At 37.9% G+C, this 22,565-nt stretch overlaps 4 protein-coding genes across 4 annotated transcripts; 2 read left to right on the top strand and 2 right to left on the bottom strand.

Moving 5' to 3' along the window:
• The first annotated feature begins 3,951 nt into the window (after window positions 1-3,951).
• Window positions 3,952-5,509, top strand: LOC104767195 (GATA transcription factor 20). Its single transcript, XM_010491242.3, has 2 exons — window positions 3,952-4,548; window positions 4,919-5,509. Exons 1-2 carry the CDS (start codon window positions 4,210-4,212, stop codon window positions 5,201-5,203), a joined length of 624 nt encoding a protein of 207 aa, XP_010489544.2. The 5' UTR covers window positions 3,952-4,209; the 3' UTR covers window positions 5,204-5,509.
• A 2,863-nt stretch (window positions 5,510-8,372) lies between these two features.
• LOC104767194 (non-specific lipid-transfer protein 8) lies at window positions 8,373-9,487 on the bottom strand. Its single transcript, XM_010491241.2, has 2 exons — window positions 9,086-9,487; window positions 8,373-8,611 (listed from the first exon to the last, which is right to left on the bottom strand). The coding sequence occupies exons 1-2, from the start codon at window positions 9,427-9,429 to the stop codon at window positions 8,602-8,604; spliced, it is 354 nt and encodes a 117-aa protein (XP_010489543.1). The 5' UTR covers window positions 9,430-9,487; the 3' UTR covers window positions 8,373-8,601.
• Window positions 9,488-10,851: 1,364 nt separating this feature from the next.
• LOC104767193 (uncharacterized) lies at window positions 10,852-13,355 on the top strand. The gene is made up of 5 exons (XM_087500521.1): window positions 10,852-11,477; window positions 11,718-11,893; window positions 12,492-12,581; window positions 12,918-12,985; window positions 13,076-13,355. Exons 1-5 carry the CDS (start codon window positions 10,937-10,939, stop codon window positions 13,200-13,202), a joined length of 1,002 nt encoding a protein of 333 aa, XP_087356647.1. The 5' UTR covers window positions 10,852-10,936; the 3' UTR covers window positions 13,203-13,355.
• Window positions 13,356-13,697: 342 nt separating this feature from the next.
• Window positions 13,698-15,159, bottom strand: LOC147920959 (uncharacterized). Its single transcript, XM_087501310.1, has 3 exons — window positions 14,698-15,159; window positions 13,847-14,618; window positions 13,698-13,753 (listed from the first exon to the last, which is right to left on the bottom strand). Exons 1-3 carry the CDS (start codon window positions 15,157-15,159, stop codon window positions 13,698-13,700), a joined length of 1,290 nt encoding a protein of 429 aa, XP_087357436.1.
• Between the last annotated feature and the right edge of the window lie 7,406 nt (window positions 15,160-22,565).

The raw sequence follows: 22,565 nt of genomic DNA, 5'->3' as shown, positions 1-22,565 counted from the left end.
AAAGTATCAAATTTTCACAAAATAAGAACATATATATATATGTATATATATATATATATATTTTTTCTAAATATATATATATATATATATATATATTTATTTTTCTAAAAATGTTAACATTTGAATAGACACAACTATTTGTAAGAGACACAACTTTACATTCAACAGATGCAACTTTCTAAAGAGACGCAACCATATAATTTAACTGTTCTTCGCATTTATTCAGATTTATGAAAAATCATTGTTAAATAGGAAGTTTGAAAATTATGTGAAAGAAAAACAAATATATAAATTTCTAAAGATGTATACCTGTGAATTGAAAAGAAAGTATCGAATTTTCACAAAATAAGAACATATTTATATATATATATATATATATATATATATATATTTTCTAAAGATGTGAATATTTGAATAGACACAACTGTTTGTAAGAGACACAACTTTACATTCAACAAATGCAACTTTTTAAAGAAACGCAACCATAAAATTTTTTGTCAATAAATAAAATATTTTATGAAAATGTATAACAAAAATATACAACTGTTTTTCACATTTATTCAGATTGCTATTATTATATAGATTTATTGGTTATTGGATAATTGATGGATGATGTTATTGGTTTATTGATGTTAGTTGTTGTGTTTATTTAGGATTAGGATATTAATAAGTACGAGATCTCTAGTTTATTATTGAATTAAAACAAAAAATGGGTCAGGTCGTTTTTAAGAAAATTTTGTTATGTAGTTTTTTTTTGTTTTCTGATAAAAATTTTTTTTATATAGTTGTTATTTCGTAGATGATGAAACTCGTTTTCTGGCTTTGAATCACATGGATCATTTTATTGAACTACACATTGATAGTTGCATATTAAATATTTGATTCCTTACTAAATTATAGGTTCAAATCACGTTGTATATTAGAGTTTGGATCCCTTTTGTGAGGTTAAATCCCCTCGAAAGCTCTAACATAATTAATATTCATGAGTTCGTTCAAAAAAAAAAAAAAAATTAATATTCATGAGATGAGAAGGATAAGTGGACCATACGCCATCTAGAAAGTCGAATGGTCAAAACTGGAGAATCAAAACGTTATTAAGAAACAAAAAGAGAAAGAAACACCAATCGGATCTTGATCCTTTTGAGGGATGTTTTGTCCTTTTTCTTTTTTTTTCTTGTTGTTGTTTTGCTGTCATTCTCTTTGTTTTATTCTCTTCCTCTAAATTGTTTGAGTGTTGGAGACGGACCGTATCATACAGTAAGGATCGAAAAAATGATAAAGTTAGCGTAGTTAATCATCGATCGGTTATTAGATTAAACACCAAAAAAAAAAAAAAAAAAAAAAAAAAAAAAAAAAAACCAAAATCGGCATAACTAGATCACCTATTTATTATTCTTTTAGCATGCATGCATCTTTGATATATACCGATATACGTATCATTAATATAGTACAAATTGTGATTATAACCTTTGTTTTTTTTTTGTGGTTATGTTTGCGTTTAACATGTATATTTTAAACTAACTTCACAATCTTAATATTTTAACCTTGTTATTCATAAACGCAACAAAATGATATGTTTGAAATTTGCAAAAAATATTTTATAAAAATGTGAAATATTTAAATATTGTATAATTATGTATTTTTCTTTTTCTTTTAACAAGTAAATGCAAACACGAAACTAACGTTTGCAAATTTACAGACCAGCTAGATGATCTTATAAAATGCATTTTAATCACACTTTATGCATAATACATATATTAATCTATTATAAGTTGTAAATTTGAATGTTAGATGATTCCAACAACATCTTCTCGTTCTTTAACATTTTTTTTGGGATAAGGTCTTAACAAAAAAAAGAATCTCTCGTGAAGAAACAAACAAATAATAGTAGTATATATGTAATTTAAATGGCAAGGCCAAACACAAACGCATATAGTGTCTCGTGAAAGAAACAGAAATGGCTATAGCCAATAAGCCAAAGGCCCAAAGCCGAACACTTATTATTGTCTTGGGGTATTCGTGGTTAATTTAGGTTTCTTGTTCCATGAAACAAAGTGCATGTGTTCTAAGTAAACTAAAGGCGGCAGTCTTCTTAGTTAAACAAAGAGCTAGCTCACACACCTATCGCAACTCCTATTTGATTCTTTGTGTTCGCTTAAAGCCTGACTCTTTCTCTCTTTACGTCTCTTGAATCTTTAATATTCTTTGAATCTTCTTCATTTGATCATTTTATTTTTAGGACTGATTAAAGTATAGTTTCAATTCATATTCCGGGTTATCACCACAAGAAAGAAAAAAGAAATGGATGAAAATGTATATGATAAAACTGAATAGTAATATTAATTACTTTTTTAAGAATCTCGTTATTATTTAGTTGTCAGAAATTTTGTTTTTAGTGACTAGTTGTACTTGTAGACTCGAATGACATTACATTTACGTTATTCACTGTGAGTCTGTGACCAGTTATATTTTAAATCAAAGGTGCAGAACTCAACTTTTGGTCTCCAACTTGAAGGAGTCCTAATCCTTGGTCCTTCAACCAAAAATTCACATATCATTAGGCAAACTTATCTACTAGATCATCTTACGTTAAGCCAACTTGCTTTAGAGTTAAGATTTTCTACGCTTTGAGATATTTACTATTATTCTTGTCTTGGCAAAACATCATCTACTTTAGGAGAGGAACGAACCAAGTATATAACCCAAAATTGGGAAAAGAAGAAGGAAAAAAAAGAAAGAAAAAGAAGTAGCAATTGAGTGTTTGGGTAATATATCCAGTTGAGAGTTTATTCGCTTTTGTACTTTTTTGTTTTTCTGATTTTTGCTTTAAAAATATTTTGAGTTGGAGTTTGCTTCTTTGACTGATCAATTGAATCTCTCGTTCCCCAAGCCAAAGAAAGAACACAAGATGTTGCTTTTGATCATTGCCAAGAATCTCACTTCGGAATTCCCTTTACCTTTACCCTTTTTTTTTTTTCGTTCTTAGCTTAAACAGTACTACATCACCTTATTAATTCTGATATCTTTAAAAATCTAAAATATAAATTCTACTATCTTAAACATATGAAATCTCTTATATGTAATATATATATATATATATATATATTTATGTTTAAGAAGCTTCGATATTAGGTTTACTGTTAATGTATACATGGTACTAGTTCATTTTATTGTTCTCTACCCGATCTAGTATAAAACTTTTAACTTATATAATTTTGGTTGTAGTTCAATATTTTTGTTGTGGTGATCGAGTATTACAAATTTCTTTCCTTCAAGTGTACTGTACATACTCCATTTGTGTAAAGCTCGTACGATAGTTAGTTATTTACTAATTGGGCACCTATATATTTGAGTCGGAAGATGTTTAAAAGAGGTATATTAGTGAAAGTGGGTTTTGGTAATGGCAGAGCTAAGAGACAAGATCCTTAGAAGACCGTGACATTGTCACTCACGTGGGCCTCTTTTGACCAACCCCTTCCGACATTAAAACTGCAGATACACAACACTTATCATTATTATTTACTTGCTTTAAATAATATTTTTTTTTTAAAGTCTTTTAACTTCATCAAAACATGTTGTTCAAAAAAAAAAGAACTTCATCAAAACATATGATAAGTGCAAAATCTACTGTATTTTTCTTAAGAATGTTAAGCTACCTTTAATATTGTGCTTTTATTCACTTTGATTTGAAACAACCATGAAAAGAGAACTCATTCATGTACGATTTACTTGCATAACTTGTTTCCAAGATATTTAATCTAATTGAAATATTTAGATATTGATTAAGAAATGAATATATAATTTAATTTGTAGGGCGAGGATTAGTCTTCTAATTGCTTACTGCAACACAAAATTGGCGTAGAAAATATATAGAATCCAGAATAATTTGTCTTCCAAACAAAGAAACTCATAAAAATATATATATATATATTCAATGATTTATAAAGCCCTGGAGAATATTCATTGTAGAATTGTTGCTTTCTTTAGATAAAGCAACAAATAATGTGATCTGCACTATACATTAATAGATTCGATCACATATATAGTTATCACAGACCAAGTTCCCTTTTGTCGTTACTTTAAGTTTCCAACTGTCTATATATATGTACTCATGTTTTGATTTGTAACTTGTAACTTCAATCACAAAGCCACCACAACAACACACATATCTCTCTCTCCTTTTTATTTTTTTATCTAGTCTTCAGTTTCATGATGGGATACCAAACAAACCCTAGTTTCTCAATGTTTTTCTCCTCTGAAAATGACGACCAAAACCAATACAATTACGATCCTTACAATGATCTCTCTTCATCAACTTCTGTTGATTGCACTCTCTCACTTGGAACACCCTCTACTCGTCTTGACGACCACCGTAGATTCTCTTCTGCTGGTTCTAACAACATCTCCGGAGACTTCTACTTTCACGGAGGGAACGCCAAGACTGCATCGTACAAGAAGGGTGGTGGTGATCATAGCCTACCTCGCCGTTGTGCTAGCTGCGACACCACTTCAACTCCTCTATGGAGAAACGGACCAAAAGGACCTAAGGTAATTAATTAATAGGTCCATCGATATAAATGCATAATGAACAAAAAGTGTATGAATTGTTGAAAAAGTATCTAGATGATAATGAAAGTAAAAAAAAGTGTCATTTTGGCAATTCAAAACGTTATATCATGCGGAACTATTCTAGGAAAAAAAGTACAAATATTTTCTAATCATATTTTGTCACATCATATACTTTCTTGGTTGTTTTATATTTTTTTCCCCCTTAAATACTTTACCCTAAACTAAAACGAAATAAGTTATACAATCTTCATATAATCCCATATTTTTATCTAGCATTACTATAATATATACATTTCATAGATATGTTAGATGTAAGTGTAACAACATATACAATGTTAATTTGGTGCAGTCGTTATGTAATGCTTGTGGAATCCGATTCAAGAAGGAGGAGAGGCGTGCAACGGCCAGAAACTTAACGATCACCGGTGGAGGTTCATCGGCGGCAGAAATTCCGGTAGAGAATCCGTACAACGGAGGTGGAAGCTATTATAGTCATCATCATCACTATGCATCGTCGTCGCCGTCGTGGGCTCATCAGAATACACAGAGAGTTCCTTATCTCTTACCGGCGCCAGAAATGGAATATCCCTACGTGGAAGACGCCTCGGCTGCTTCGTTTATGTCTTGGAATTGACGTAAGTATCACTTAAGCGATCGAGTCCGGACGACTTCTCCACCATTTTGACGAGATGAAGAAGAAACAAACGTTACTTATCATAGATTGTATCACACAAAGTAAAATCTGTCTTGGTCAAATTCATTATTATTTTAGTTTTTTTTTTCATTTTTCTTTTCTCGACTCTAGCTACTTGTGTTTTTTTTTTATGACTTTTTTGAAAGCTATATGGTGTTTATGATAAAAACGTACTGTATAACCCTTTTCATGATGTTTCCACTTTCCACTTACTTTGACACCATATATGATAGATATATTACACCATAGATATATTACAACTATATGGTCTTTTAAGTCTTTATCATTTTTCGATGCATTCTTAAGTGATCTAGCTTTGCTTCTTTTGTAGCAAATATATACCATCCTAGGATTTTGTTGCATATGAATGTGAATTTTAATTAGCCAAAAACAAAAGGGAAGTACGATTGTTACTTAATACTTGGCGGATTAAAAAGCTTTTCTTGCTTACTTAAAAAATTAAGGGGGTGTTATTCAACCTTGGATTTTAATGGAGTTGGGTGTATTTCAAAATTCAGCGTTATTCAATTAGGTATTTTAAAAAGTACAATAAAATCTGATGTTATTGGATTTAACATTTGTTAGATGATTTTAAAGCACTTGTAAAATCGCTGTTATTCTATTTCCAATGAATTTTGTTTCACTTTAGATTTTAACGTATTTTACATCCAAAACATAAACAAACACAATCCTAACAATTTTTGAGTATTTCATCTCTCTTCTCATAAGTATCTCTCCCAATAAAATCAATTTGACATCGTCATCGTCATCGTAGCCATCGTCATTATCCTCATCATCATCGTCCTCATCATCGTCATCATCATCGTCCTCGTCCTCGTCGTCGTCGTTGTCGTCGTCCTCTTCTCCAGCCACGATAATTGTCCCGTCATTGAAGCTTTAGTAAGCAATCAATTTGCTGCCTTCGACATGGGAGTATATGGTAACGAGATGGATGATGAATCCTCTCAAAGGACCCAGGGAGGAAGGACAATCAAGCCTACTCAAAGAGCCCAGGAATTGCAATGGACTACGGTAGGTGGGCGTAACATAATTTAACAGTTGCATTACTAAGTAAGGTAACGTAACGTAATTATACAGTTGCATTAGTTTAATTATTTGGTTTTAATTCACAACATAATTTATGGATAAGTTATATATATTTTTTTTTTACTTTCAAAAATAAAATAAAAAGTCCACTAGTAAATGACTTTCAAAACCATGAATAAAGCTTTTCAAATCCACTAATGACATCCAAATCCACATTCAAAGCATTTACAAAACCATTGGACTCTGAAATTCACTAATATTTTAAATCCATTAAAAACCTTTGTTGAATAACACCCCTTAAAAAGCATTTGAGATCACTCAAAAACGGAGGCAAAGAAATGTTGTAAGTGCAAAATTAGTCTGGTGAAGCCCAAATCCATTCATTAGACAGCTAATGAAAAAGCCCAACACTCGTCCAAGAAGTTAAGTCAAGTTTTCAGTCACCGTTTCACGTTCCGTTCTTTTTTTTTATATATAGACCCGATCGGCTGATCCGGTTAGTCTTGGGGAAATGCACCAAAGTGCTACCATGTGGACTCGTCGCCAACACCTAAATGTTGGGCTACTACTCTGCCTAACCCAAGTTTGGAATGCTTTCCGACTAATGCCCGGGGGTAATCAGGCCACCTGCATTTATGACTACCAGGTAAACCAAGTGGGACAAGGCCCACCTGACAGACTTCCCAACAAAGTGTTGATAACAGCAACAGAGGAGGATCGAACTTGGGTATGGGAGTTTCACCCATTCCCCACGCTGGTTCTTGGGCCAAGGCTCACGTTCCATTCTTGGTTTGCGACTTTGAGGATTTTAGAAAGATATGCAGGGTTTTGGCCTTTTGGGAGGACAGATATGTTGGAATACCCATTATCTGCATTCTACGGTCGTATAAATAAGCTGGTGGATGATCCCACTGTAAGTGTATTTGGGCAATTTCAAGTCAAAGATGAAGTTTAGGAAGCTGTACAAAATATTTTTTCATAAGCTTCTGTCTCGACACATGCATCTGATGTATGCACAAGGTTCTGTCCTACAAAAGAGCAACAGTGGCATGTTGATTTTGTCAATATGTCTCGGTTTTGAAGATATACTTGAAGCACGTTTTTGGATATTACTTGGAGGCAAAGCAAAAAGAAAAATGAAGTTTGAAGATATTTACAAGATTTTATGGGATAAAGAAATACTCGTTTAACAAGAATAAAGTTAAATGAAATATTTTCTCTTAACTTTAGGAAAGTTGTTAGTCTTGTAAAGAAATGTGAGAGGAATGAAATCCCTTAAATATAGAGGGTCTAGGACTTAGAAAGTTATCCCTCTAAAATGTGAAAAAAAAAGAAAAAGAGAAAACCCCTTGTTGCCTTTTGGCATTTTTGGGGAAAAAATGATGAGGGTTTTGTTTTCTAAGTGAGAATCCTAGGTACAGATCATTGTTGTTGATCTTAGGGATCTCTGATTGGGTTGGACATAGATCGGTACAAGCTAAAAGAAGATCTTAGGGTTGTGTACAATTGATATTTAACACTAATTGTAATTGTGTTCAATAAGTATTTTCAACAAAGTTCGAGGACGTAGGCATTTGCTGAACCTCGTTAAAAAATTTGTGTCTCTTGTCTCTTGTCTCTTCTACGTTAACACCTTCATCGGATTCAATCATCTGATGGAGCAAACGCAACAAGATTTTTGTCATTCGAAATCAGGAAAAGCTAATTAGCAGAAAGATTCCTATTTTGAAGCACGTTCAAGAAGTTTATCACCAGGCTTAAATATTATATATGTTTTTTTCTCGAGGCTTAAACCTTATTTTGTTGTTGTTTTTTGCTGGTTTGATAGGGCTTTAGGAAAATTAAGGAGGAACGAGTGCAAAGAATCATAAACTACAATGTTCTAAACTAAAGCAAACATTCATCTTCTCATTTTTTTTGGATATCTTCTCCTCTTCATATTTTATGATTTTTAGTTTAAGAGTCAAAAACATAAGTACTAAACATATATAGAGCTCTCATAAAATATTCAACAAGAAGAAAAACTGGTTTTTTCATGACTCATCAGTTCACAATACTGTAATATCCAAACCAGTGGCGAAAATGATATTGATTGCAATGCATGCACAAATGCACTAAGAGACTACTACACATTATCATGTACTCATAACGATATTAAACGAACCTTACAACATGTGTATGTACGTAAGTATACACATTCGCCTAAATATATTATATTGGGGGTGGGGGGGATTTATTGATTTAAATTGCATACTAGGAAAAGATGGACCATTGATCGATGGGAGAATATCTCAACCAACCCTGAATAGAAAAAGAGAAAGAAAAAAAATCAACAAATTATTCTTTATATTTCAGCTCTTAAAGTTTAGAATTTAAATCATACATACAAAATTTTAAAAAGTTGAATATGATAAGTACATGAGATACAAAGAAGTAAGAAATTTTTTCTAAACAAAGTTATGGTCAATTAATATAAAATTATATGAAAATATCATTCGACAAAGTTATTTATTCAATTTGTAATTTCACATCAATACATTGTTTCAGTGATCTATTCCTACTACCTAGAGTTAGTGTTTTTTTAAAGGATATAAGTCATCTCAACAACAAAAAAAAGCTTTAAAAATGTGATTATATTTGTTAAACTATGTTCACCGTAAATTCTTTCTAAAGACAGTATTTTAAATCTCAAAGCTTGCTCATTTGAACTAAAACAGAAGATATATTAGTAGACAACTACAAAAATCAGTGGAGATCATATCATTCAAAACGTACGTAGTGCAGTCGACAGTAGGGGATGCATCAACGGGCAAGCTCGCACCACAATTGCTAGCAAGGGCTTGAGCCAATTCAGTCTTCACGGTAACACTATTGGCCACTGATTTGATGCATTGGCAAGCCGCTTTCTTATCGGCTGATGTGGTGGTCGCAGCCGCTAAACTCTTAACACCTTTGCAACAAGTATCCGGAGGCTTTCCACTTCCGCTGGTCAAGTAGCTCACACATGGCTGCAAATCCTGTATCACAACACTGCAAGATATTGCGGATTCAGAATAACGAGGTATAAAGAATATTCCGAGAACGGAAATGATCGCTAGACTTTTCAATATGTTCATCATCGTAGATATTGAGAATACTTAAATAAAAATCTTGGGTTTTTGCTATATATGTAGAGTGAAGAAGTACGATATGAAGGGTTTATATATATGGCGAATTAGGAAATTATATTATTAAAATTTAGAGAAAATATTAGATGTTGGTTTGGGCTGTGATGGAGTGAAAGTAACTTCTAATGAAAATGTAAAAATTCAACATTTTGGTATGACGTTAATAAATATATACATTATTTAGTCTAGGTAGTTAGGTTATATAGATATCTTGTCAGTTTGGGTTTGTGGATATTAAACTTATAATCGTTTAGGTACAAATTGTGACTGCATCCACAACATCCAAAGATGACGTGTTAACTTATGTGTTGGAGGTTAATTAGTCCAAAAAGGGTCCAATAATCACAGAGGAGTAATTTTATGGAGTATAGTAAATGTGCGTAATCGTCTAATTGCGTATATTTCAGAAAACCAATAACCATTATATTAATCGTAAGAGGTATGGACGTGGTCTTTCTTTCGATTAGTATGAAAAGGACCTATATAGTCCATATAACATGAAGAACAAAGACGAATATCGTAGATGATGTAAGTATTGTCGAAGTAAGTATTGTCTTACAAAAGAGCAGTAATGTAATAGTTGTTAACATCTTTTTATGTTACATGGAAAAAAAAACTAGATAAAGAGGAAGAGAGGAAGACAATATGCACTATATAGTTAAATTCTACTTACTATTTGTAAAAATGACAGATGATAAAACCAGTAAATAAGATAGCTCATTTTTTTTTTTTTTTTTTTATTTTATTAGATAGCTCATTTATAACAAATGTATTTTTATAACACAATTTTTTAACGAGTTTATTTTATATCAGGTTTGTAAAATTTTAATTTACGTAATATTAGTTGCGTAAAACACATCTACCACCACGGCACTACATTTGTTTTGCAAAATTTAACCAAAAATTTGACTATCTAGTAAAACAACTCCAAAAACAGAACAAGAAAAGTTTTTTGCAACATACCGATCACAATTAGAAAGTACATATTTCCAACTTGACTAGATTCAGAGATTACATGCAAGGCAGCTAATTAAGAACTCTATATATATTATTTCCAATTTTCCTTGTTCGATATGAGGCACACTTGTTCATGATAAATAGTTTATTAGTTTTGGTTGCAACATTAGGGAAAGGTGAAATGTTCAAAATAAAATGAAAAGATGTATATAGGTGTAAAAGAGTGACAGTATTATTAAAACGAATATAAAACTTAATTTACTTGGAAGACCGAAGAAAAACATTTTTTTTTATGTTATCAAAATGTTCTGAGTATCGTGAAATATATTATACTATGCTATATATTCGCAAGTTATGATTATGAATCAAAACGTCAAACAAGATATATATATAAAATGTGTAAAATAAGAAATGATTGATTGAATATGATCAATAGGAACCCAACACCAGATACATTATAATTAATCACAACTCATAAATCTTTAAAATCATTACCTTTCATATGCTTATTCCATCTTCAGACATTGTATGTCACCTTCTAAACATATATCCAAACAAGACAATGGTGAACTTTGTGGAGTCACAAAAACCTTTGTTGTACAGACTCATAAAATTGGCTGGCGTTATTCCCTACACAGTAGAAACTGAACCGGGGACGAAGATGAATTTCTGGATCCCCAAAGAAACCCTAAAAAGACCCAAAAAATCTGACAAAAACACTATCGTGGAACCCCAAAAACCTACGAAACCAGTCCTCTTGCTCATCCATGGCTTTGCAGCTGAAGGGATTGTGACGTGGCAGTTCCAGGTTAGATCATTAGCGAAGAAGTACTCAGTCTATATACCGGACCTCCTCTTCTTTGGTGGGTCTTACTCCGACAACCCGGACAGGTCACCAGCGTTTCAAGCTCACTGTTTAGTCAAGTCTCTTCGTATCCTCGGCGTGGATAAGTTTTTTCTTGTAGGGTTTAGTTACGGTGGCATGGTGGCTTTCAAGATCGCCGAGGAGTATCCTGAGATGGTCCGTGCCATGGTGGTGTCAGGTATTTAATTACCATATTTTGATATCTCAATCTATTGTAGAGGATCGGAGAGAACCTGTAAAGTAAGAGAATCGTAATCCTCTCCACGGGAAATGATTTAGTCCTATCCCGTGGGTTCAAAGGTTGTTATTAACACTCCTATTTTTGTATATCAATCATAGAAATTACAAAATAAGACCCTAGATTGTTATCTCATTCTTAAATCTACGTACAATTAAGAAGAACTTTTTTCATTTTCAGGTTCTATACTTGCGATGACAGATACGATCAGTGAGTCAAATTTGAACCAGTTAGGTTTTAAGTCGTCGGCGGATCTTTTGTTACCAACTTCGGTTAAAGGACTCAAGACTCTCTTCGCACTTGCTGTCCATAGACCCATGTGGTTCCCGAACAAGCTCTTCAAGGATTTCATTGAGGTACGTAGCTACTCAAAATTTGCAATTTATTAAGTTCGCCCTATCTTAAAGTAATCTTATCAACTTTTGTAGCAACTGGAAGTCAAATTTGATCCCGGAGCTCGATAAATAGCTTGTAATACTAATAATTAATTAGACTACAATAATTTTTGAAGATAATATGTAATAGGCAGGCCCGGCCGTCCATAAGGCAAGCAAAACACTTACTTTAGGCCACAGAAGATATAGATAACTGAAAGGCCAAAAATACAAAATAATCTGTTTGGTCTGATGGTTCAGTAGTCCTTTGTTATGTCTAATATCTCAGGTTCAAATCTTACTTTGGTACTTCACGTGGTTTTTTTTTTTTTTTTCCCTTTACATTTTGAAACTGCTTTAGGCCACTTTTAATATAGGACCGGCCCTGGTAATAGGACTATGTAGATATCTTTGTTTAATTAATTTACCTAGTATATAAAAAATAATTTCATGACAAAAGAAGACAAATGAGTTTCTTTACGTATGTGTTAGTTGTAAAAGAAAAAGAAAAAACAAATATGGATGTGTTTGTGCAAGACCTCATATGCTATAGTAATATACATTTTTGCAAAATTTGAAGGTGATGATTACCAATAGGAAGGAAAGAGCAGAATTATTAGAAGCTTTGGTCATCAGCAACAAAGATGTGACCATCCCTCGTTTTCAACAGGTTACATAAGAAAATCATTCACAAAAAAAAAATATTTTTCCATCGTATTAAGAATATTATATATATATATATATATATAATATGTGTATAGAAACAACTTTACAAGGAATGGACCTTCTAGTGAGATATAATTTGACAAATGTTTTTATGTTTTGTAAAGAGTTTTATCGTTAAAACCATGCTATTTACAAAAAAAATTGAAACTCAAAAATATATAGAGTACTTTTTGGTAGTAATTTTTTTTTGAAATATCCTAATTTATACAAATTAAATAGAAAATACGTCTAAAATTTTACTACTTAACCCATGGATTGATTGATTTATTTATTTTTGCAGAAAATACATCTTATGTGGGGCGAAAGTGATCAAATTTTTAATATTAGATTTGCCAAGAAAATGAAAGAGTAAGTTTCAATAGAATAATTGTTTTCCTAATCTGAAATTATTATTATTATATATATAATTATATATCTCATTTAAATGATGTTTTATAGGCAACTAGGCGAAAATGCAACAATGGAGAGTATAAAGAAAGCAGGTCATTTGGCACATTTGGAGAGACCTTGTGTCTATAACAGACGTCTCAAAAAGTTTCTTGCTTCAGTTTACTCTGAAAACTAAATTCGATGGTAATCGAATTACTACATAAATGATGCTCACATCACATCAACACCAAATGAATTTATTTATCATATTTTCTTTGGTTTAAATTCTTCTGTCAAAAATAATGTAACTACATATATCTCATAAATAATATATGGTTCATTGAAATAATATAGTTTTCTCGATTTGTTTTTGTTTCCCCAAATTTATGACACTATCGTATATTCGTATTTTCTATGAATCAGAGAATGCGGACCCTTTGGTTATAGGCCTAATTTTCATGACAGCCCAATATATGGGTCAGAAGACATATTGAGTGCACCAAATTTTATTTTTTTGGTATTGATCCAGTTATAGGGTGTTTAGCTTTATCTACCATTCAAAACTATAAGGTTTCACTCCATGTATTTTTTTTTTTTTTTTTTTTTTGTCATCTGAGATTATATATTAATTTCCAACAATGGAAGCGAGAATGACATGCACTAGCATAAACAACATGAGAAAGCAGTTAGCCTAATCTAGTACTCCCATCACAAACTGCCTGGAGAGACTATACAAAAAATACTGATCTACAAATCAGCCAATAGTTATCCCATCAGAGAACACTATCTCAACTAACAAGGATAAAACAAAAAAAACTGCCAATCAAACAGGGGACAAACCTAGCTCGTCTAAGAAAACAGCTTGAAGCCAAACTGGGTATCCTTGAGCAACATAGGATTGAAATCTTGATTCCTTCGTGACACTTTGACCAATCAGGTTTGCTCCTCTGTTTGCTGCAGCCACTTCGACTTCCAATCTCCACTCTGAAAAAGGTCTTAAAGATCTTTTTACTGCGATCGATTGAGGTTTAAAAGCTGGCCAAGACATTGGAGAGTTAACAGCTCCCACTAATGCTTTATCTTGCAGGACGAAGATGATCTTATCAACATTATGACTTTCCATGCTTTCCAAAGCCCAAAGCAAAACTCTTAAAGTTGCATCTCCTTTACTTGTTATATTCGCAAAAGCTCTCCTGCTGTGTAGAAGTACCTTCCCTTGCTCATCTCTTAAAACCCAGGCTCCTCCTGCCAAATGATTTCTTTTTGACCAAGAAGAACCCAAATTACACTTTAGCCAAAATCTAGGAGGTTTTTCCCAGTCTTTGCGATTATTAACCGGAAACTGCACAGTAGCTGCTTGGTTAGTTTCCTCAATGCTCTCATCCTCTCTCACTAAGATTTGCGCCTCAAACCATTCATCGACATCTTCTCTAATCTTTTCCACCGTCTCCAGAGGAGAGAAGGAAACTCCTTCAAAGATTAAGGCGTTCCTATTTTTCCATATTCTCCAAAGAATCCACGGAAAACTTCTCCTAAGAGCCAGGGGCCATAAGATGTTATCTTTGTTTTCAAGCAGATGGTATATATTGAAATAAACAATCTTGAAAACCCTCTAAGGGGGAGGGGTAATCTGATAACAGAGAACAGAGGAACAAAGTGTGGTTGGTAGATTCTCCAGCCTCCCCACATACCTGACAGTTATCATCCACCCTCATGCCTCTGCCATTTAGATTTACCGCCATTGGTAAGATGCCACTCAAAACTTTCCACAGGAAGACTTTCAATTTTGGATCAGTCTGAAGGTTCCAAACCTTTCTTTTCAGATCATGAGTAGACGGTTGAATCGAGGCTTCTTGAATCATCGACCTACTGATCTCTTGATTTGCTAACCAATATGCAGATTTTACCGAGAAATCTCCACTTTTATTATGCTGCCAAACATAATAGTTTTCCTCTGAAACCACTGGTTTTATTGTTGTGATTCTTGCAATGTCCTGTGGGAAAAACAAGTCTTCGAGAATTTCTCTATTCCAGAAACCCGTTCTAGGATCAATCAAAGAGCTAACCTTTAACCCAACCTCGAAGAATTGATTTTTCCTCCGTGGAGCCCTTAAACCATTATCATTAATCCACGGCTCCAACCAGACAAACATAGAGTTCCCATTTCCTACTTTCTTTGTCAAACCTTTAATCAGGAGTTCCCTTCCAAACAGAATACTCCTCCATCCGAAGGAAGATCTTTGAGAAACGACCCAACCCGTTTTTTTTAATTAATAATTAATAAATATAAATATAATATAACTACAACTAGTGATGTCATACCCACTAGCCACATATCCACAACCACAGACAACAGCGGAAATAGCAATATCAGTAAATATCCAATAATAATATAACCAATAAATATCCATAACAACAATCCAATAATCAAACATCAGGAAACATGAAACCGGCAACCTAACAATGTTCCTAAAAACCCAACTCTAGCAACCTAGCAATGCCAAACAACATATAATCGAGTCCCTAGAACATCCTCCTCTTCATCGCCTTGATTCCACGATCACACTTTGCCTTTACCTGCACCACAAACACATATTGAGATGCATGAGTATTTGATAAACACTCAGTGAGGCAATCCTCCCATCTACTGGGCTATACACACAAGCAACAGTGATTCCAATGTTCCAAACAAACAACAAACAAAACATACAAACCAGGAAATATAACATCATCTCGCTGGAAGGGAGGTGTCGATCGATGCCCAATTTGCTGGTGTCGATCGACACTCCCTCTGCAATCGCGATCCGCTCGATGCCGAGAGTCGAATCTCGCTCCTCCTCCAAATCGCCCAATACTCATAACCCAAGCCAAATACGTCCATAGGAACTTGTAGCAGCCAATCCCAACAAGAAAAACACACAAAACAACAACAAACAAGCAAGAACAAGGAAATCAAAGGCTTAGATTAGCCATGGTCATGCACTCACCTCTCTGCAGGAAGATTCTGTCCAACATAGAACGAAACCACACTCCCAGAAAGCTTCCCACACGTTCCTAGCCTTGAATCCTCACTCCCACAACAAGATCTCACCCACAAAGCCTTGAAATCTCATAAAACTCACAAAAACTCAAGTACAAACTTTTCTCTCTTTTGTTTCTCTCAAAAACGGCGTGAGACAAAACAAAACACGACCTAGGTCGTTTTCTCCCTTTAATATCTCGGTTCAATGGTTTTTCCTAAACCAAACCGGTCTAAATTGATAATTAAATCGAACTGGTCGAACCAGAGACCATTGGTGTCGACCAACACCACCACGGTGTCGGTCGACACCCATCCCAGAAAACCAATAATTGGTTCGCGGATGTTACAATTCTCCCCCACCAATATAGATTCGTCCTCGAATCTCGAATAACCATCAGCCAAGGACTCTCGTGCAACCGTCTCCACGGCCTGCACTCCTCCGGCCGAACTACGAAAGATCACCTTTAGGCGATAGACTCACGCTCCAGCATTATTTGCTCTCAACTTTTGGATTATCCTTTACTCATAGGCCTAAACCTTGAGTTTTCATTGGCTCCTCATCAGGCCGAAATCTGCATGCCATAATATTGGCTCCTCATCAGGCTGAAGCCTGCATGCCATAATATATAAAGAAGCCCAATACTCGTCTCTCGGGTTGCCACCCTACAGCGCGCCCCCGGATCGTCATCCGAAGTCGATATACCAACCAGACTCCCAAGCCACAAAGTCTCAGAATATGGCAGTACTAGGAGAACCTAAGTCCCCCAAGAGTCACGAGCAAACAATTTTGAACACGTCTGAGTCCTATCCATATCCAGGTTCCTTCCCGTGGCTCGCGTAAGACATATCAATGTCCTACCAACCACATATCCCCTCACTGGAATACCTCATGACCTCACATGGTTCATCTCACTACCACAAGGGCCAAACAAATGTCCTCAACAGGACTGTCACAAAGACCAAACAAATGTCCTAAACAGGACCGTCACAAAGACCAAACAAATGTCCTAAACAGGACCGTCACAAAGACCATTTGTCCTGAAGGACCGTCACAAAGACTATCTGTCCCAAAGGACCGTCACAAAGACCATCTGTCCCGAAGGACCGTCACAAAGACCATCTGTCCCGAAGGACCGTCACAAAGACTACACATCTGGCTAAATAGCTCACCACAAAGGCCACACATCTGGCTAAACAGCCCGCCACAAAGGCCACACAATATCTCAAAAGACCGCCACTAAAGCCACACAATGACTAAAAAGTCCGCCACTAAGGCCACACAAGCCCCTCCAAGGCTCTCTCCACTTAAATGGATAAATTTTAACTCACCTAAAACATTCCACTTTTGGAAACTTTCTACTTTAAGAAACTTCTATTTCAGAAAACTTTCCTCCAGAAACCCCCGCCTCACGGAAACTTTGTACCCCGAGCACCACCTCATCTTGTTACTTAGTCGCACAACCAACCACCCCAAGCGACCTAGTAAACAAGAGAGATGGGCTGGAATACTTCATTCCCGCTCCAGCCACGGATTACTGATGGGACCAGGCTAGACAAGCTCAAGTTGCGGCTGGCTTCTCATACCACTTCTTAAATCTTGACTTCATCCTCGCCTCAGGCTCCCAAGTCTGCTCCTCAACACCATCACAGTCCCAAAGGACTTTCATCAAAGGAATCTTCTTCTTCCGAAGTTCCTTAATCCTCCTCTCGAGAACCCTCACTGGTCTCGCCTCCAAAGTCATGTTAGGCTGAAGATCCTCAGGAATCTTAGCTAACAACTGATCATCCTCACGGAGACACTTCCTCAACATAGAAACATGGAAAACCTTATGGAATGCACGCATAACCTCAGGTAACTCCAGTCTATAAGCCACTGGTCCGACACATTCAATCACTCTGAACGGACCCGTATACCTCGGACTCAACTTAGTCTCAGTCAATGACCTATTCGGACCCCGCAACATGGCCATCTTGAAGTAAACTCTGTTTCCTACCTGAAACTCAAGATCTCTCCTCCTCCTATCGGCATAACTCCTCTGCCGATCCTGAGCCTCCTTCATGTTCAGCTTGAGAACCCAAATCTCTTTTGAGGTCTCCTGAACAAAATCTGCCCCGTAAATGCTCCTCTCCCCCACCTGAGTCCAGCATAACGGCGTACGACACGGCCTCCCATACAAAGCCTCATAGGGAGCCATCTTAATGCTCGCCTGATAATTGTTGTTGTAAGCAAACTCTACCAAGCTCAAATGATCTGCCCAATGGCCTCCCCAATCCAACACACACATCCTCAGAAAATCCTCCAGCGTCTGAATCGTCCTCTCTGACTGTCCATATGTTTGGGGATGGTAAGCAGTGCTCATATGCACCTTAATGCTCATCTCTGCCTGAAACACTCTCCAGAACACCGAAGTGAAATTAGAATCCCTATTAGACACAATGCTCGCTGGCACCCCATGCAACCTGACTATCTCCTTCACATACTTCTTAGCCAAGACCGCTGCTCCATCAGTCTTCTTAATGGCCAGAAAATGTGCCGACTTAGTCAGCCGGTCCACAATGACCCAAATAGCATCAAACGTCCTGGACACTGGCAAACCTACCACGAAGTCCATAGTAATCATATCCCACTTCCACTCCGGAATGGGAAGACTCCTCAGTAACCCTCCTGGAACATGATGCTCAGCCTTCACTAGCTGGCACACATCGCACCTCGCGACCCAACTAGCTACATCCTTCTTCATCCCGACCCAATGATAGTACCTCTTGAGATCACGGTACATCTTAGTCGCTCCTGGATGAATAGAAAACTTGCTCCCATGAGCCTTTCTCAGGATCTCCTGCCTCAACTCCTCATCCTTGGGCACACAAACCCGACTGTGCACCAAGATAGTACCATTATCTGAGTCCTGATACTCTAAAACAACATCCTTTGAGACATTCACCAGCCCCAAATCCCCCTCCTGAACCAACCGCACTTTGCTCAAAAGATCTGCTCTATCAACCGCCTCCAAACCCAACGGTTCCTGAGACACAGCACACAAACTCAACACACAAATCTCTCCTACAAGAGACTCCATCTCCTGCTCCTGAGTCGAAGCTACCCTCTTCCGACTCAGAGCATCTGCAACCAAGTTAGCCTTACCATGATGATAGGCTATCTCCAAATCATAGTCTGCCACAAGCTCCATCCACCGCCTCTGCCTCAAACTCAGCTCAGGCTGAGTGAATATATACTTCAGACTCTTATGATCTGTAAGCACCTGTACCTTTGCACCATAAAGATAAGATCTCCAAATCTTCAGGGCAAAAACTACAGCACCCATCTCCAAGTCATTAGTAGGATAGTTGCCTTCATGCTTCCGCAACTGCCGCGACGCGTAGCAAATCACCTTCCCATGCTGCATCAGAACACACTCCAAACCAACTCTAGATGCATCTGTATAAACCACATAGGGTTCTCCCTCCTCACGCAAAGCCAACACTGACGCAGTAGTCAACATCTCCTTCAGGCTTGCAAAGCCTTCCTCACACTCCTCTGACAAAACAAAAGGAACATCCTTCCCTGTCAACTTAGTCATAGGACGTGCTCTGCTCGCAAACCCCTGCACAAACCTCCTGTAGTAACCTGCCAACCCGAGAAAACTACTGATCTCTTTGGCATTCTGCGGTCTAGGCCAATCTCTGATAGCCTGAATCTTCTCTGGATCTTTAGAAACCCCATTTGCAGACACAATATCGCCCAAAAAGCCCATCTCACGCTGCCAAAAACTGCACTTGCTCAACTTAGCAAACAACTTCTGCTCCTGCAGCTTCTCCATAACTGCCCTCAAATGCACTGCATGTTCCTCAGAACTCTTAGAATAAACCAGGATATCGTCGATAAAAATGATGACAGATATGTCCAGAAACTTCTGAAACACGCTGTTCATCAACCTCATAAACGTCGTTGGTGCGTTAGTCAACCCGAAAGGCATCACCACAAACTCATAATGCCCATACCTCGTCCTGAAAGCAGTCTTCCTCACTCTGCCTCATCTATCGGTAGCTGATGATAACCCGACGCCAGACCTACCTTGGAGAACCAAGTAGCACCCCTCAACTGATCCAACAACTCATCAATCCTGGGAAGAGGGTATTTGTTCTTCACAGTGACCCAGTTCAAACCCCTGTAATCAATACATAACCGGAAACTCCCATCCTTCATCTTGACAAACAACACCGGTGCTCCCCACGGTGATACACTAGGACGGATGAATCCCTTACTCAATAAATCCTCTAGCTGCTTCTTCAGCTCTACCATCTCTATAAGGAGCCTTGGATAACGGCATTGTCCCTGGCTCCAGTTCAATCGTAAAAGGGTCAGACCGAGATGGTGGTAACCCCTGCAACGACTGGAACACATCCTCAAACTCCTCTACAACCAAAATACCGCTAACCGTAGACTTCCCCACTAACTCAGGCATAGATATGGTAACCAAATAAGCCTCACGGCCCTTCTCGATCATCTTCCCAGCCTGAATGGCCGAGATCACGAGACTCCCTGAAGTCGGTCTAATCCCCTGAAAAACCAACTTTCCTCCTGGACGCTCAAACTCCACTCTACCCCGAAAGCAATCCAAATGCACCATATGCCGATGCAACCAATCCATCCCGAGAATAACATCATACAACTCCACTGGACTGATAAGCGAATTTGCTGGCCACGATTCCCCTGCGATCTGAATATCAATTCCTCTGACTCGTCCAATAACCCTCAGGAACTTGCCTCCCGCAACTCTGACTAATCATGTACGCTCCCCGGGATCCCCTCTGATTCCCGCGCTCTCTGCACACTCCAGAGTAACGAAGCTATGAGAAGCTCCAGAATCAAACATAACATGGGACTTAAACCCGTCCACCAACAAGGTCCCTACACAAACCTCATGTGTTGAGAACCTAACACTTTATCACAGGACAACATAAAATCTGAACCTACTAAGAATTCACAAAGTTACAGTACCAGAAATTATACTTGTGATCGCACCGGCACTGGTCCCACCAGTCTCTGCAGTCGTGTAAACCCGTGGCGCCTCCTCAATCCGTGTCACATGCTGCCCTCCATGTTGCACCTGCTGCAATGCTGCCATTGCCACCGGCTGCAACTTGGGACACATGGGCCTAATATGCCCCGGCTCCCTGCAATGATAGCACACACGAACCCCTGCCGTCGGAGCACTCCTCTTGGGACAACTAGCAATCCTGTGATCCTTGCTCCCACAACCGAAGCAACTCTCACCACTCGGCCTCTGCATAGCCTCCCACCTCCTCTTGGTTCCCTGCGCAAGCTTACCGTCCCTGCTAGAACCACCCTGCTGCTGAGCCCTACTAGGCTGAACTGCTGAACTAACCGCCACTAACTGTGCCCGGATGTCCTCCTCAATCCCTGCTGCAGTCTCAACCAGCTCTGCACGCGTAGCATAACTCCGCCCTCTATAGTGAACCCTCAAATCATCACATAGGTCCCTCAAAAACCTCCTGATCTGAGCCTCCTCAGTCTCCATATCCCGACCCCCATAACATAGAAGTCGACTGAACTCCAAGTCCAGCTCCCGCACCGACCGCGTCCCCTGAGACAACTGAAGGAACTGCACCTCCAACCGGTCCAATGCCTCTCTCGGAAAGTACTTGCGGTTCAACTCCCCCACGAAGTCAGCCCAAGTCATCTCCCGCTGCACTCTCCTAGCAGTCACTGATCTCCACCATAAGTACTTTCCGAGCCCCTATGTCCACCCAAAACTCCTCAGGGCATCTCCAATTATGGAAGTTACGTTCCACACTCGTCCTCCACGCATCTACAGCAGTAGGATCTGTACCACCCGAAAACTATGCGGTCACGAGACCCTTCATCTCCTTGAGCATGGACAAATAACGTCCATGTGCTCCTGCATCCACAGCCACTGGCTGCCGCTCCTCCGCCACCACTGGTGACACAACCTGAGCCTGAGCCGGTACCACTGCTAGCAACCGCTCCAACAACTGTGCTAGCAAAGCCGTAAAGTCAGCACCAAGGACTCCACCCGCTGGGACTCCCACACCCAGGGGCCCTAACATCAGCGGCCACTAGAGCATCAACACCGCCCCCTCCGGCCACACTCATGGAATCCTCCTGGACACCCTGCGACTCGCCAACACCCTCAGCTGTCACACTCTGGTCCTCAGTCTCACTAACCTCTGGGACTTTGCCCCTACCACGACCACGTCCGCGTCCACGACATCGTTCGCGTCCACGACCACGACCAGCAACAGCACCACCTCTAACCATCTGCACTACCATGAACAGAAGGCTAAGCACACAATTATACATATCACAGAAACATAAACTCATCGTGGAATCACACAGTAGGCTCGAAGAGGATGTTCTAGGAATCCATGCCACACACAATTGACTAACTCACATAATCATTCAAAGCATGAAATTCCCAAAAATCTATAGCACAAAGCCTAGTGAACCCAAACCTAGAACCGTAAGGGCTCTGATACCAAACTGAAACGACCCGA

This window comes from Camelina sativa, chromosome 19, assembly GCF_030686135.1.
Source record: "Camelina sativa cultivar CO46 ecotype springtype chromosome 19, ASM3068613v1".
In the NCBI taxonomy this organism is placed as follows: domain Eukaryota; kingdom Viridiplantae; phylum Streptophyta; class Magnoliopsida; order Brassicales; family Brassicaceae; genus Camelina; species Camelina sativa.
This window is presented reverse-complemented; position numbering and strand designations above follow the sequence as displayed.

Coding starts and splice junctions, on each gene's coding strand:
- LOC104767195 (XM_010491242.3), top strand. CDS start 4,210: ATGATGGGATACCAAACAAACCCTAGTTTCTCAATGTTTTTCTCCTCT. Junction 4,549..4,918: donor ACGGACCAAAAGGACCTAAG/GTAATTAATTAA, acceptor AATTTGGTGCAG/TCGTTATGTAATGCTTGTGG.
- LOC104767194 (XM_010491241.2), bottom strand. CDS start 9,429: ATGATGAACATATTGAAAAGTCTAGCGATCATTTCCGTTCTCGGAATA.
- LOC104767193 (XM_087500521.1), top strand. CDS start 10,937: ATGCTTATTCCATCTTCAGACATTGTATGTCACCTTCTAAACATATAT. Junction 11,478..11,717: donor CCGTGCCATGGTGGTGTCAG/GTATTTAATTAC, acceptor TTTCATTTTCAG/GTTCTATACTTGCGATGACA. Junction 12,986..13,075: donor TTTGCCAAGAAAATGAAAGA/GTAAGTTTCAAT, acceptor GATGTTTTATAG/GCAACTAGGCGAAAATGCAA.
- LOC147920959 (XM_087501310.1), bottom strand. CDS start 15,159: ATGTTTGTCTGGTTGGAGCCGTGGATTAATGATAATGGTTTAAGGGCT. Junction 14,619..14,697: donor GGGTGGATGATAACTGTCAG/GTATGTGGGGAG, acceptor CCTCCCCCTTAG/AGGGTTTTCAAGATTGTTTA. Junction 13,754..13,846: donor TGTTTTCTTAGACGAGCTAG/GTTTGTCCCCTG, acceptor GCTGATTTGTAG/ATCAGTATTTTTTGTATAGT.